This window comes from Mustela nivalis (genome assembly GCF_964662115.1).
Source record: "Mustela nivalis genome assembly, chromosome: 6".
Taxonomy (NCBI): Eukaryota; Metazoa; Chordata; class Mammalia; order Carnivora; family Mustelidae; genus Mustela; species Mustela nivalis.
Genome location: NC_139025.1, coordinates 27,386,980 through 27,402,180, shown reverse-complemented (window position 1 = coordinate 27,402,180; position 15,201 = coordinate 27,386,980). Strand labels below are relative to the sequence as shown.

Sequence of the window (15,201 nt, the reverse complement as noted above, 5' to 3'; positions counted from 1 at the left end):
TGGGTTCTTATGAGCCAAAATTTTAGTAGGATGCAGTGGATGATGGGGTAATAATTGATGGTGGTTTTCTAAAAATGTTGGGTTCTTTCTAACTGAAGGTTATGGTCACTTACAACTTTTGGAACCCAAGGATATGGCTCTTTGGAAACTTCTTGAAAAACAGTGCCCCATGTCGAACCCCGGATGGAGCCCCGCATGGGGCTCTCTGCTTGGCAGGGAGCCTGCTTCCTCCTCTCTCTCTGCCTGCCTCTCTGCCTACTTTTGATCTCTCTCTGTCAAATAAATAAATAAAATATTTAAAAAAATAGTGCCCCATGTTTGAAAAAAATGAAAAAGAATTATCTTCCATAAGATATGGAATATAAATATAAATATAAAACATAATAAGACTCCTAGAAATCATAGTCGTCAGCTTAACTTTGATTCCTGATGAAGAGTGGTACATTTCAGTAATTATTTTGCAAGTCTGAGTGCATCCATATTTCAATATGTATCAGTAACATTGCATAACTATTTTTAAAACACAGTATCAGAATCTAAATATAGAAGTATTACATAAACTGGAAGGAGATCCTCTTTCTATAATCAGCATTATTAATCGACCACTGGAAGAGCAGAGCAGGCCTAACAACATAATGCAGTTGTGCAGAAGTGAGTAAGACCTGGAAAAGTCAAAGTAATTCCACCAAGACTGCTTCTCTGACTACCTACTTTAAGATGGTGGCACATTTGGTTTGATTTGGTGTGACTTTTGGGACCCTAAGCAGGCTTTTGCACTGCTTTTCCTGCTCACCTCTTTCTTAATATTTTACTTGTTTGATAATGCCTGATGGTCTAAGATTCATATTCACTTTGCCAGGAGGAAGAATATAAGGAACCCCAGAAGGTGGGGAGATGCCAATGTAACAGGAAAAGGGTACAGATGGTTTAGGTTGCAGTTTTCCATGAAACTACTACTCCATAGATCAAGATAACTTTATGCAATTAGCTCTGGGTAAGGAATGGTATTTTAATCTAGAGATGAGTGGGGGCCTGATTTGATTTCTACTTTCATCCCTAACTAGCCATGTTTATTTAGACAATCCATCAGCCTCTCCAAGCTCCAATTTCTCCCTTAATAAATATTTAGGAGCCTAATATATGTCAGGGATTGTTTTAAATGAAATCATGATGATAATAATACCCATCTTACAGGATTGTTATGAGAAATAAATGGGGGTATTCTTAAAAAGTGCTTGCTATGTGCCTGGCAGAGTAAGAAAGAAATCCTAATCCATCAGGATTAAGTAATAATGATCTCTTAAATCTGCACAATTTACAAAGCACTTTCACAAAGCACTATTGTCTCCTTAGGCACAGTTTACAAAGCACTTTCACAAAGCACCATTGTTTCCTTAGGCAACCCTGGAGGTACAAGTAGCCAGATATTTAGTACCCCATTTTGCAGATGAAGAAATTGAGTGAAGCTTGGCACAATTCACCTGCTTGGTTGCACTTCCTTCTGAAGAGGATGGCTGGCTAAAATACGTGTAAGTTGGTCAAATACTCTGTACTTATTGCTTATCTTTATTTTAAAAAAAGATTTTATTTATTTATTTGTCAGAGACAGAGAGAGAAAGCACAAGCAGGGGAGCAGCAGGCAAAGGGAGAAGCAGGCTCCCCGCTAAGCAAGAAGCCTGATGTGGGACTCAATCCCAGGGCCTTGGGATCATGACCTGAGCCAAAGGCAGATGCTTAACTGATTGAACCACCCAGGTGCCCGAAAGAGATGCCTTTTTTTTTTTTTTTAAAGATTTTTATTTATTTATTTGACAGAGATCACAAGTAGGCAGAGAGACAGGCAGAGAGACAGGGGCGGGGGGGGGGGGAGCAGGCTCCCCACTGAGCAGAGAGCCAGATGCCGCTTGATCCCAGGACCCTAGGATCATGATCTGAGCCAAAGAAGGCAGAGGCCCAACCCACTGAGCCACCCAGGCTCCCCTGAATGAGATGCTTTTAAGAAAAGTATGGATAGGCCAAATTCTTGTACCTATTGACAAAAGTGTAGAAAAAGTTACCTGACATGAAGAAGAAGATGTTGGACAATTTAATCCTTAATAGGTCATGGTATTGCTGCTCTTCATCGCCGTATGTAAGTATTGAAAAATTTAAGGAAGGAAAAGATTTAGACCAGAAGTTAAAAAAAAAAAAAAAATCTGAGCTTCGCAAAGTTTCTTAAATTTCGAAAAAGCCCATCAATACAGGATTTATAATCTCTTTCACTAGATGTGTTTACTTTTTTTTTTTGTATTTAGTATTTTAAAAAATTATTTATTTAAATTCGATTTAGTTAACATATACTGTATTGTTAATTCCAGGGGTAAATTTAGTGATTCCTCAGTTGTATATCACACCCAGGGCTCATCACATCATGTGCCCTCTTTAATGCCCATCACCCAATCCCCCCTCCTCCCCATTTCCCTCCAGCAAACCTCAGCTTGTTTCCTAGAGTCTCTTGCACTCAGTATTCTTGAATGGTCATATAAACTGGAACCCTTTGCAGAGGTGGAAAACCGAACCAGGAAGTACCTTGAGATGACATGTTCCAAATATCATTCTATGATTCAGCAAACATTTAGATGGCTTAATGGTAGAGAGGAAAGTTCTACCACTACATTTGTTATAATCATTTTCGACCAGACAAATATTTGCTTTAAAGCAGCAAAAATTAAATGAATATATTTCAAACATTCCCATTGGATGCTGAGACTCTGTCCCACCCCATAGTGAGCAAAAGCTTTTCTATTGGCCAGGTTTTCCTAGGACTTTCATTGGCTGCTTGAGAGAAGCACCTGTCAATATGCCGAGACAGTAGGTCCCTCTAAAGGAATTTCAATTCTTTGCAAGCAGAGAGACTTCAGGAATTAGACTCACCCATAAATAAATAGGTTATTGAAACCATGCATGACTTCTACAAGTCTTAAAGTTTTGGTTCAAGTTAAAACCTTCCACAATGATATGAAAATCTGAGCTCAGGTATAATGGTGTGTAGCCTGGGTGAATTCTTATTTTGAAATTTAATAAAATAACCATATGCACTTGTCCAATTGGTGTGCAAATGGGAAAGTGCTCATTCAACCCCAAAAGGATGGCCTTTTGGGGGATAAGAAACAAAAATAAGTTATTTGACTAAGGCTAGGACTAAGTCTGCGGAGAAACTTGAGTGAGCAGGGATACAATTGCCTTCTATCCTGTGGATATTGTCATGGACACTGAATTTATAGAAAGTGTTGAGTGTTGAGTTCTTTTAATGATCTTCTGTGATCAGGAAATCATTTTCTTCTCTTTGGCTCATGACATTAAACATTATGAGAAAGCAAATGAATTTGGATTCTTGAAAAAGTCACTGTCATGAAAAAATGAAGACACTTTTCTAGAATAAAATACACTACATAAAAATAAGAAAGAAATGCAATATTTGCATCCTGGTTATTAACCAAACAACTATAACTTTTCTCTGTGTTTGAAAGCTTTAAAAATAAAAAAGTTGAGGGGAAAGCCAATAAAATTCAGCTCCATCTCTTAAAAGAAAAAAAAACCCCTAGGATTATGTTTTGGTGGTAAATCAGAGGGAATCACCCTAAAACGTGTCCTATAAGAAGCAGGATTACAGCTTTGCATATATTTGGTAAAATGTTGGGTGCAGTGCCTTATGGGAGCTTAAATACTATTTTCTTAAGGACTGAAATTTAACATAGAGAAACTTACAAGGGAAGAGGAATGCAGTTCCTTCCTATGAAACATGTTCATCAGCCTGATGCTTTAAGCACAATTTCTCTGGAGGTCATAAATGTTGTCTTCATTCATGGGTAACCAGAGGCTTGAGTCACCAAAATAAATCTTCAGGGTTCAGCACACAGAGTTTGCTATTGAGTAGTGTGACATATGACACCCTCTGCCCTTTAGCTACTGATGTGTCTCTGGCTTTTCCAAGCCAAAAGCAGAACCCGGGATTAGAGCAACATATATTTAAGGGTGTGTTTTGCAGATGCTGGTTGGGACATGAAGCAAGGGAGGAGTGATTAAACGCTGAGAACAAAGTGGGAACTTCGCTGGGGAAAACGTTTCTCGGAGAAGAAATTCAAGTTAACTTGAAGGCATAAGCTCATCAATTCTATCACAGAGTGGGTCCACAGGGGGTGCGTGTGTGGGGATATCTCACAGAAGGACAGGGACCCCTCTCTGCGGTTCTTTGGAGGGGAGGGCCTGGAGGTATCTTGGAGATGGGGAAGCTCTTGGAAGGCGAGGATTTCTTCTGGACTTCAGGGAGAAATGATGAAACCAAAGGGAAAAATTCAAAGCAGGTTAATGAATTCATTCCGGTATTCCTGAATTCAAAGCAGAGTCTCATCCTCCCGCCTCTGTTTGCCGAACCAGCACTAAGCAGGATTCCCCAAGCTGCTTCATCACTCCCTGCTATTCTGGGTCCAGGACGTTCTCCGGCCTCGCGCCGGACTCCGGGTTCCCCTCTCTGGCTGAGCTGTTCTTTGCCAGCCACTCGGAGAGATCGACTCCTCGCGCGGCAGGCAGCACCCCTCGCTCTCACACTCGTCCCGGACTGCGACGTGGGGAAGGGGTAGGGGACCCACTAACTCGCGGAAAACTTCCTCTCGGTCAGTGGCTGGGGTTTTCCGGCTTCCCCCAGCCCTCCCGCGCTGGGCCACACGGCGGTCGTTAAAGCGGTGCGGCGACTAGTGCAGGTTCTGAGCTGCAGAGACCCGGGGCGCCCCACTGCAAAGCTTCCCCGGCAAGGACCGGCGCCCTCTGCCACCGAATGCGCCCAGGACGCGGCCGCCGCCGGCCCGGGGCTGCTGGCGGGGCACCGTCAGTGCAGGCTGACTTTGCGCCACGATGCTTTGTTTTCCTGCCGCAGGAACCCGAGGCGGTCTCTATCCACCAGACTTAACCCGCCCGCAGCAATAGCCATGGAACTTGCGGCTGCACGGAGGGAGAGAGAACCGCTTGGCGCGGCATCTTTTTTGGATGTTTTTTCTCAACACAGTCCACTTCTTTCCTCGTTCTTGGGGTAAGTGGAATCTAGTGCGTAATAACGAAGGGGAAGAACTGACGATGGTGGAGTGGGATTGCAGTAACACAAAGGGTTAATGTGCCAAGTTGTTTTTCTTGGGGCGTTTGTTGGGGGGGGGGCTCTCCCTTTATAACCCCATCCCCCGCAGTTCATTCCATAAACGCAGTTTAGGAGTTGGGACTTGATTTCAGGTGCGTTAGCGGAGGGGGTGCAGAAATGACTTACTTAATTTTTGGTGGATCCCTCCCTACTCGTGTTGTCCACATACTAAGAGAGAATGGAAGTGGAGGAAAGAGAAAGCCCTAGAGGTTAGGGCTGGGGGTGTGGGGCAAGTGATTTAGCAGAGGATCCTAAGGGCTTTGACTAGGGCAAGTCCTCAACGCACATCAGGGATTCCAGACCCCTGATCCCGCTCCCTCATCCTAGTAGGTCCATCCCGAGACTTCCTAAAACCATCCTGCTGATGCTTTTCTTGGGGGAAGGTTCTCCACGGGCCCAGTGTAACTTCTGACGAAAACCTACAATCATCTCATCCGCAAGACCTGCTCAATACATGTTTGCTGATTGACTGAATGATGTACCCAAAGGCTACATGTTGTGCCATGGGAATTTACCTCTGATAGTGAACTAATTCCCTGAGGGAGGCCTCAGGGCACCAGGGTAGCCCAATTCATTCAGCAAAAGAGGAAGGGGTGGAGTCCTAGATAATACAGTATTTAGATCATCATGACCCCAAAGAAGCCATCTGACAGTTTCAGGGTCAAGATTCAGGGACCGAGGGACCAGATGAGCTGAGTTTGACTCTCTGTGTTGTGACCTTGGGTGTGTTCCTTTACCTCTCTGAGCCTTGATCTTCTCATCTGTAAAATGAGGCCGGTGAGAGCTTCTTCAGTGTGACATAGGGAAGATAAGTGGCGAGAAGTATGAGGCTCTGAGGGGCCAGTCTTGCTCCCCTGACCTCAGAGGCTTTGGGAGAGAGGGTATCTTTCCTAGGGGGCAGCTCTCTCTGACTCAGATGCAAGTAAAAACATTGCATTGCAGTGATGGGGTGGAGCCCTCCTGCCTGTGAGCAGTTGAGGAGAGGGCACAGTGAGGCTCTGAAGACTGTCTCAGGAGCTTAAAAACAGTTCCCTTTGGGTTGGGGGGGGCAGAATTGAGGCGTTACGAGTGTCTCTGAGGGCATGGCTGGAGAAGCAGAAATTCCTTGTTTGTCTCATTTCCATGTCTCATCCGTCCTCTCAGCCTTCTAGTAGAGGGAAACCAAGTGTGGAAGTGGAGTCCCAGAGAGGGTGGCAGTCAGGTGTCTTGGGAATCTGTGTCTGCAGGGTTGAGGGAGTCCAGAGCAGCGCCATCAGATTGGTACCAGGTGTGCCTGACTGGGGTCTGCAGAGACTTCAGTGCTCTGGTCCCAGCAGCCTGCAGGGTTAGTGACAAAGCACTTAGCAACCCTTCTTGCAGAGGACAGTGGACCTCTTGTAGCTCTTGCTCTGGGACTCAGAAACCTGGATGTGACGGTGGGGGGAGATGATAAGAAAGATGCCGCTGTACCAGGGCTCCCAGAAGCCTCAAGGTGCCCTAGAGTGGCATGCACCCAGAGCGCAACTGCCAGCGTAGGGTTTTAGGGCCACAGCGGGCAGGCTGGGCGATAAGCCAGTCACTTACTCTTTCATAAGTGAGGGCAGAGAGAAATCTAGCCGGACCTCCTGAGCACTAGACAGCAAGAGCCATGAAAGCAAGGTCCATATCTATGTCGTTCCTTGCTCTACCACCAGCACCTGGCACAGTGATGGCATGGGGAAGGGGGTTCAAGATACACGTCAAGTGGACAGTGAACGGACAGTAATTTAAACTACTTTCTGTCCAACACTGCTTCATGCAGCTTATGCTTTCATTTAGCAAGTATTTCTTGAACATCTACTATGTGCAAGTCTTTGTTGCTAGGAGCTGAAGTAATTTGTAAGCATCTTTCGTATCAGTACTTCGAGTGGCCCATTCAAGAGCATCTCAGCACCACCTGGATCTTCTGGAGATCGAGGCCTCCGTGGGGGTAGGGGAAAGGCGCCAGGTTCAGCTTCTTTCCGGGAACATGTGTGCGGTCCCTTCGCATTTGCCCTTGCAGGGCTCCCGGGCTCTCGGGGCCGCTAGGTCTTGGCAACTCCACTTTCCTCTGGGCCCGTGGCGTGTCTCTCTCCATCCGCCTCCAGGGCCTCCGAGCAGCGGCCCCAGCCGGGCGGCAGGTAGCTGGGGAAGGGACCGGGCTGCGCCTGGGGAGTGAGCTTCCCCGGGCGGGGAAAGCGCGGCCAACGCGGAGCGGTCCCAGAACAAAAGGCTCATGGCTGGCACCGGCCTTCTCCGAGTGCGCTGGGGACGCGGGTTCGGGGCGCAGGCGGGAGAACCGGGCGCGGGAGGGGGCTGGAGTGGAAAAATGAAGTGAGAAAAGAAGGGTGTGTGTGTGTGTAGGCCCAGGGTGGGAGCTGTGAACAAGAGGTCATCCCCGAGGCCGAGGTCTGCGGCGGGGCCGCCGAGGCTCTTCCTCCGCCTCCTGCAGCGCCTTCCAGGCAGCCAAGCGTGTCTCCGGCTGCAACTCCGCCGAGCGCGCCGCGGCCGCCTCCACGCCTGCCCGCCCGCCGGCCCGCGGAGCCAGTAAGTAGCGGCGCGCCCGGCGCCGGCTCCCCGCCCCGCCGCGCCCGCCGCCGCGCGCCGCCCCGGCCGCCCCGCCGGCGAGTCCACTGCAGGTCGCGGTTCCCGGCCCGACGCCCCGAGCCCCGCGCGCCTCCGTGGCCCCGCGCCTCCACCCGCCGCGCGCTCTCCCGCCGTGGCGCGGCGTCTGCGGCGCGCTGCGGGGAGGGTCCCTCTCACCGCGCGCTCCCCGGGTGCCGCGCCACTCCCGCGTCCAATGGCTTTCGGGGGGTGGGGAGTGGGGGGCGTCGCCCGGGGGCGAGGAGCCGCGGCCGGGGTGGGGCGTGTGCTCTGTGCGCGGCCGAGAGAGGCTGACGTGCCTGCCGGAGCGCGCGCCCGGGCGAGTGTGTGTGTGCGGGAGTGTGTGCGCACACGCCTTCGGGGGCTGGAGTGACACTGCAGTGGGTTTCTCCCTCGCGCCGGCCCTCCGGCTGCTCAGCCCCCCACCTGCCGCCACCGCGTTTGGGAAGCAGCTTGGCTCTTTTATCTTCCCGAGCCTCCCTCTCCATCCACCCCTCGCCAGTCTTACTTTTCCTTCCACCCAGGGGGCTGCAGCTGGCCTCCCCTCAACCGTTGCCAACACCTAAGCTGTTTCCAGCCTCTCCTTTTAGCCAGTCTTTCCCACTTATATTTCTCTGGGGTTCCTCCACGAGCCAGTCCGAGGCTCCCCCATCCTTGGAAATTGTTTTGTTGGACTGCTGTACCGAGGCGTGTAAAGCTTGAGGACTTTATTATTATTTTGATTCTTTTCATTTCCTCCCCTCTGGGCAACGGAGCAATGAAATTTCCAATCGAGACTCCAAGAAAACAGGTGAACTGGGATCCTAAAGGTTGGTATTTCCTACTTTTGGCGGCCCTCGCCCTGCCTCCATCTCCTGCGCGCGCGCGCTTCCGTGAGTGGAAGCACTCTTGCTCCTGGCGGCGTGTGTCCTGAGGCTGGAAAATGCGCCTGGGAACCGCAGCGCGGGTGGGAGGAGGGCGGAGGCAGCGTGGGTTCCAAACCCAGATAGTGCCTGTCATTACCACATAATCATTGTCCCTCCTGGATTGTTTCAAAAACCTATTTAAAGATACACAAGCCGGCTGTTTGGCTTGAAATCACACCAAGTGTCGGTATTTGCTTTTGACTTTCTGTGTGCGAGTGTGTGTGTGTGTGTGTGTGTGTGTGTGTCTGTGTCCTTTGTTTCTGGTGATCTTTGTCTCTCTGGCAGATGGGTGGGGTGCCTCCCCTTGGATCTGGAGCTGCGCCGCCTGCCCAGGGTGTCCTCAGTGGGAAAGGTTTCCTGGCAGCAAGTGGGGCTCAGATCTGCGGCAATGGTCCCTGGAGGTGGCCCTTCTCAGAGGGCATGTGGAATAATGGAGCCCAGGGGGCCTTTGAAGTCTTCCCTCAATCTTATTACCAAACCAGGCAGCTAGTTTGGCTCATATCGGAGTAGAAGTGGGAGGGCGGAAGGGTTTGTGAGAAGGGTGGGGCTGGCAAGGGCTGGGGAGGGGGCAAGGAGTGTGGCTGCCTGAACAGTAGTGTGGTTTACAAGCTCTGATGAATGTTGGACAGTGTTTCCTCCGCGCAAAAGAGAGCGACTAAGACAGATTTGTGTGTGCCTAGCGTTGACCGCCGTGTCTGTAATTAGCATACAGATGTTAAGACCCCTCCGGAGTGATTGGTGTGGGAGCAGAACAAGTTGAAACCAAGTGTCCAGTTTTGACAAGAATTCTTCAGCTCCTCTGAAGCTGGGTCCCGCTGGGCAACACCTCTGTGTGTATTGGGTTAAAATCTGTTTATCTGATGTGTGTAGTAGGTACGTTTAATTTTTTTTTTTACAAGTGCATTCATTCTTTTCTCCAGACCAGAAAAGAGGAAACACACTTATTTGTTGAGTAAATGTCTTATAAACGGCTATTACAGAATGAGGGAAGACGTGTTGCCTATTTCAACGCTGAAGCTGTCACACCTTACTGCAACACAAACCCAATCCAGTGTTGTCGTTGATCTCTGGAAAGTGTGTCTTGGCTTTTTATTTTATTTTATTTTAATTAATTTTTTTTTATTCCTGTAAAATGTATTCATTGAATACCTACTACTTACCAAATGCTGTCCCTGGAGATATAGTTAGAATAGTATAGACAAAGCCTTCTTTAAGTTTGTGGTGAAGGAGACAGACCTAAATCAATCAATGCACAGAATGGGGCATAATTACATGTTTATGTATGTTTCATGAAGGAGAGCATCAGGGTGTTAAGAAAGTGATAGAAGGATCAGGGAGGGTGGGTAGTCAGGGAAGTAGTCAGACACTTGTATTGAGACCTGGAAGAGATGTAGTGATTAATTGGCTGCTGAGGAGGTAAACTGATAGGAAGAGGAAACAACAAGTGCAAAGGCCCTGAGGCAGAGGGAACATGTGTATTTAAGGAACTGAAAGGCAGTTTCCCTGGCTAGAGCCGAGAGCAAGAGAGTGTGTGTTTTGAGGTGTGGCTGGTAGAGCCATAGGGTCAGACCCCAGAGCCTCGTGTTGTTGTAGGTAAGCTGGGGGCTGTGGGGTGGGAGGAAGAGTGTTGCTTTTATCCTAGGCCGCGGAAAGCTGAGGAGAGATGTGATCTGAACTCAGTTTCAAAACAAATGCTGTGTGGCTCTTGTGGATGTGAGGGACCAAATAGCATGGTGACATGGACCAGGGTGTTAGCTGTGAGGTGGAGAAGTGGATTGGGTAGGGAGCTATGGATGACAGAAAATCAACAGGTTTTATGTGAATAGAGTGTGGACATGTAATGACTGGGAAGGCAGCTAGGGCAGGACCAGTCTTGTGGGAAAACTCATGAATTCGGTCTGGGACTTGTAGAAGGGGGGTTGTCCTGAGCCATCTGAGACGTGTGTCAAGTGGGCAGTTGCCTAAAATGTCATGTTGGGATCTTGAAGGAACTCTGGTCAGGATGGAGGGCTGTGAAGCTTGCCTTGGCTTTGAGAATACATTTCTATATGATCATCATTGTATATATTTATATCACAGAGGTAAACACAGTCGAATCCAACATTTTACAGCCTGACACAGTGAAGACATACACAAGTGGCATCTCCAGTCACAACTGATGGTGCTAAAAATGAAAAGATTCCGATAAAAATACTGACATTTAATGAGAAATCATTGCATGCCAGGTGTTTTATGCACATTATATCATAGAGTTATTCTCATAATACTCATTCAATGAAGTCAGTGCTTTGTCCCCACTTGACAGGCATCAGGATACCACTGAGCTGCCTTCCAGTAAGATGCTCTGACTTTGGGCACAATTGTTCTTGTAGGTGGGGGTGACGGCAGTCTTTCCTAGCCAGGGGGTGGAGGCAGGAGGAGGGTCAGGAGTGGAGGTAGCATATCTCCTGCCTTGTAACACTATGTGTCAGGCATTGTGAAGTGCTTTACATATATTAAAAAATATATTACCTGGGGTCACATAGTTAGTCGATGGTGGAGTTGGACTAGAGCAGGGGTCCTTATATATTCTTTGAGTCTATCTCTTAAGTCTACCTCTTAAATCTATCTCTTAAATTATTGGGACCTCTGGGTCTTGCCTGGTGAGGCTCCCAGAGCTCAGGGACTGGGGAAACTCATTGTAAGGAGAAAGAAAAGAAAAAAGAGGAGTTGTGGAGGGTGCAGAGGAAGGGAGATTGAAAGAGGAGAAGGAAGAAGAGGAAGAAGAATGCCTTTTCTACTCATTCCTTTCTTCATTAACCCATCTGGCCAAACAGCATCTCTGCCTCTACCACTGGTGGGCCAGTCACTGGCCACTGGGCAGATTTCTTTGGAGGTTTGGTTTTACACAGACCAAGTATGTTTAGCAGAGCAGAGATGAAGGAGAACCTGGCATTCTAATGGACAAGGGAGGGATGGTTCTATGGACTGTAGGATTTGATATTAACAGACTTGAACCTTCAGGTGGAGGTGCTCACAGATCGTGGAAGGAAGTTGTAATTATGATGTTTTGCTCACAGTCCCATTACCTGACAATTTAATAGCACAGAATGAAGGTGGATTGAGAGCAGATTGGTTTTGATTGCACTTGTGTGAATTAAGCAAAGCACTGTCAAGAGGTTTCGGTGGAAAAATAAGACCTAAATGTAAAATGATCATTCTCTGGTGAGCTGTGGCCTTCCTCTGTATTTGTAAAGCTGAGCCTACAGCAAAGAGTAACTGCTTGCATAGGACATACGGAAAAGTAGGATATCACTAAGTCTTGGCTTTTATGAGCATTTTACATCATTGCGATCACTTGTGGATGATTTTTTGCTGAAAACTGAGATTGGTTTGCTGCTTTTGGGTACCTTAAGAGATTTTATTTATTTGAGAAAGAGAGAGAGAGAGAGAGAGAGAGAGAGATGGAGGAGGAGGAGAGGGAGAGGGACAAGCAGACTATGTGCTAAGCGTGAAGCCCAATGTGGGGCTCAATCCCCTGATCCCAAGGTCATGACCTGAGCCAAAATCAAGTCAAATGCTCAACCACCTGAGCCACCCAAGTGCCATGCTTAAAGGCTTTTTTAAAAAATTTTTATTTTTTAAAAGATTTTATTTATTTATTTGACAGACAGAAATCACAAGTAGGCAGAGAAGCAGGCAGAGAGAGAGAAGGGGAAACAGGCTCCTGCTGAGCAGAGAGCCCTATGTGGGGCTCGATCCCAGGATCCTGAGACCATGACCTGAGCCGAAGGCAGAGACTTAATCCACTGAGCCACCCAGGCGCCCCACTTGAGGGCTTTTAAAAATCGGTAAGATCATCAAACAATAACCCCACACCTCAAGGCAAGCATATCAATATAGTATAGAAAATTCTGGATATGGGGGGAAATCAGTTTCTAGAATGAACCATAGCAATCATTAACTGTGTGACTTTGGGCAGCTCATTTAACCCCTGGGTTTTACCCTCCTCCGGTGTGCAAAGGGGCCATTGACATGGCTTCTCCAACCCTATGTCTCCAACCCTCTTTCTTGATTTGACCTTTGGGCCGCTTGTCTTCCTTTTGTTCCTCAAGTAGATCAAACTTGTTTCCTGTCTCAGGAGCTTGTCCTTTCCACTGCTTATATTGCGTGTTCACATGGCTGGCTCTTTTCCACCTTTGAATCTCAGCTCAGATGTCACCTTTTTAGCAAGCGCTTCCCTGTCCCATCTGAAGACTTCTCCTTTTGTTCCTTCTCCAGGCCTGTCATTTTCTATTATGTCACCTGCTCAGTTGTCTTCCTGGTACTTGTCATCATCTGAAAGCATCTTACTCATGTGTCTCAGTTGATGCCAGCCTTCCTCGCTAGCCCATGAGCTTCACGAATGGGCACTTTTCCTGTCTCGTTGACTATTAGATCCTCAGTGCTCCCACGAAGTGCCTGGCATGTAGTAGGCATTCAGTAACTTTTGCTGAATGGGTGGATGGGTGGAGGGTTAGAATAGAGAGGATCTCTAAGTCTTCACCCATAAAGGAAATTCCAGGACTCCTCCAAGCTACAAAGGGCAAATACAACTGAGGAGAAAGGAAGGATATCCCTGAATAACAGGGTATCGGAAAGGACGTGGTATTCCCACATCTTGCAAGCTCCCATCTCCCTGAAGTCTCCAACAGAATTTTCCTTCTGCTCTGCCTTTCACCAGGAGTGATAGTGCCGGGGGCGGGGGGGGAAGAGGGGCGGGGGGTGGTGAGGTAGGGGCTGGGGCAGGGAGGTGACCTAGCCCAACAAAGATATGATTGGTGTCCAATTAGTAATTTGGCTCATATTAGCTATGGATACGTAGCTCTTTTTAGGTATGTAAATCTACTTAAGGAAGAAGCAAAGCTTCAGAGCCGGAGTTGTTTTTTGTGTTTTTTTAAAGCTGCATTTTCAGTGCATACTTGAATGCAAAATTCCAGAGAGACCTATATTGTATGTGTCTAGCACCTTTCAGTTTACAGAACACTTTCTACAAATTATCTCATTTGTTCTTTAAAGAACCCTACTTTTGTTGATATTGGAGTCTTAGATTTACTGATGGGAATAGAAAGAGGAAATGAGTTATTTGGAGGCCCAAGGGTGCAAACAGGTAACGCTGGGGCGAACCCAGTCCTTTTGATACATATGTCCAGGATCATTTCCCACAAGCTCTCCACCCTTCCAAGGTCTTTGTTTCTCTCATACGCTCTCATTGCTTCTTATCCAAAAGTGTATTCAGAAGTTTCTCTGAGAGATTTAGAGGAAGAAGACTCTCAGTTGTTGGGTGAGTCCTGAGACAATGGCTGTTTTTGGCAGATCATGCGCTGGCTGGACCTTTATCTCGTGAGTTCAGTTGAAGACCCTTGAAAGTGACTTCTCTCCTGGCTGAAAAGAGATTTCAGCGTCTTGTGAATGTGAGCCATGTTCAACTTGCAAGGTCACGGAGCGCTATCTTTATTAACGTGTTTCCAAACTCACATTTTTATAGCTTAGATTTTTCTGGAAAGAAAATCATCTATTTTTGATTTAATGTCCAACTTTCAGGAGATCAGCATTCCAAATGCGATTAATAATGTGCCCAAATCACCACAATTATCCTAGAAAGTAAAAAGGAAAGACGGTTCCAAAGATCATCTGGGCCAAGATTTGGCTTAGGGTTGTTTTCCAGCAGTGTCTGAGGGAGGTTCATCATCCTCTTGCCAATGCCAGCAATTGCTAGGTAGAATTAAGATGGGCAGGTTGATTTTGCTATTTCACCGTTTCCAGAACATCTGTGTTTTGGCTCTGTATGCATCCGCTCTGGTTCTCATAACAAAATACCTTAGACTGAGTGGCTTATACAGTGGAAATTTATTTTCTCACAGTCCTGGAGACTGGAAGTCCAAGATCAAGATGCCAGCAGGGCCGATGTGCCATGAGAGCTCTTCCCTTGGGTTGCAGATGGCCACCTTCTGGCTGTGCCCTCCCAAGAGGAGAGAGAGAACACTTTGGTGGCTTCCCCTTCTTACAAGGGTTACCACTGTTATTGAATTAGAGCCCCACCCTCATAACCTCATTTAACCTTAACTACCCCCTTAGGGCTCTATCTTCAATAGAGTCATGCTCGCATTTAAGGTTTCAACATATGAATTTTGCAGGGGACACAATTCAGTCCACAACAGGCTCTATATTAGCATCATAAATCAGGAGAATTCTAAGAAGACAATGTGTACTTTGCAGGAAATTGGGACACTTCCACCACAACTGAGATATGGTGCAGAGGTTATCTACTGTAGGCACAGAACTAGGGGCCCACTGTTGGCAAGAGAAGGGTTATTGAGATAGTGGGTTCTTTTTACTTTTAGTCCATAGAGAATTAGAAGAGGTTAATGAGACAGAATAAAGCCATTTTACTGATAGCCAGTTAGGGGGTTTCAGTTTGGATAGCTTCCTTGGCCGAAGCAAAAAGGTGAATTAAAGGGAGAATCTGGTGCTGTACTCCGATTCTGTTCGAAAGAGCACTTACCAGAT

General features: G+C 47.3%; 1 protein-coding gene across 8 annotated transcripts in view; it reads left to right on the top strand.

Moving 5' to 3' along the window:
- The first annotated feature begins 1,476 nt into the window (after nt 1-1,476).
- KCNK10 (potassium two pore domain channel subfamily K member 10) overlaps nt 1,477-15,201 on the top strand; it is a 138,106-nt gene continuing 124,381 nt past the window's right edge. The window contains exons 1-2 of one of the 8 annotated variants that reach the window (XM_082736316.1): nt 1,477-1,529; nt 4,913-5,065. In XM_082736316.1, the coding sequence (XP_082592442.1) occupies nt 5,023-5,065 (43 nt within the window). In that variant the 5' untranslated portion in view covers nt 1,477-1,529; nt 4,913-5,022. The other 7 variants (XM_082736315.1, XM_082736317.1, XM_082736318.1 and 4 more) reach the window with 7 other exon arrangements.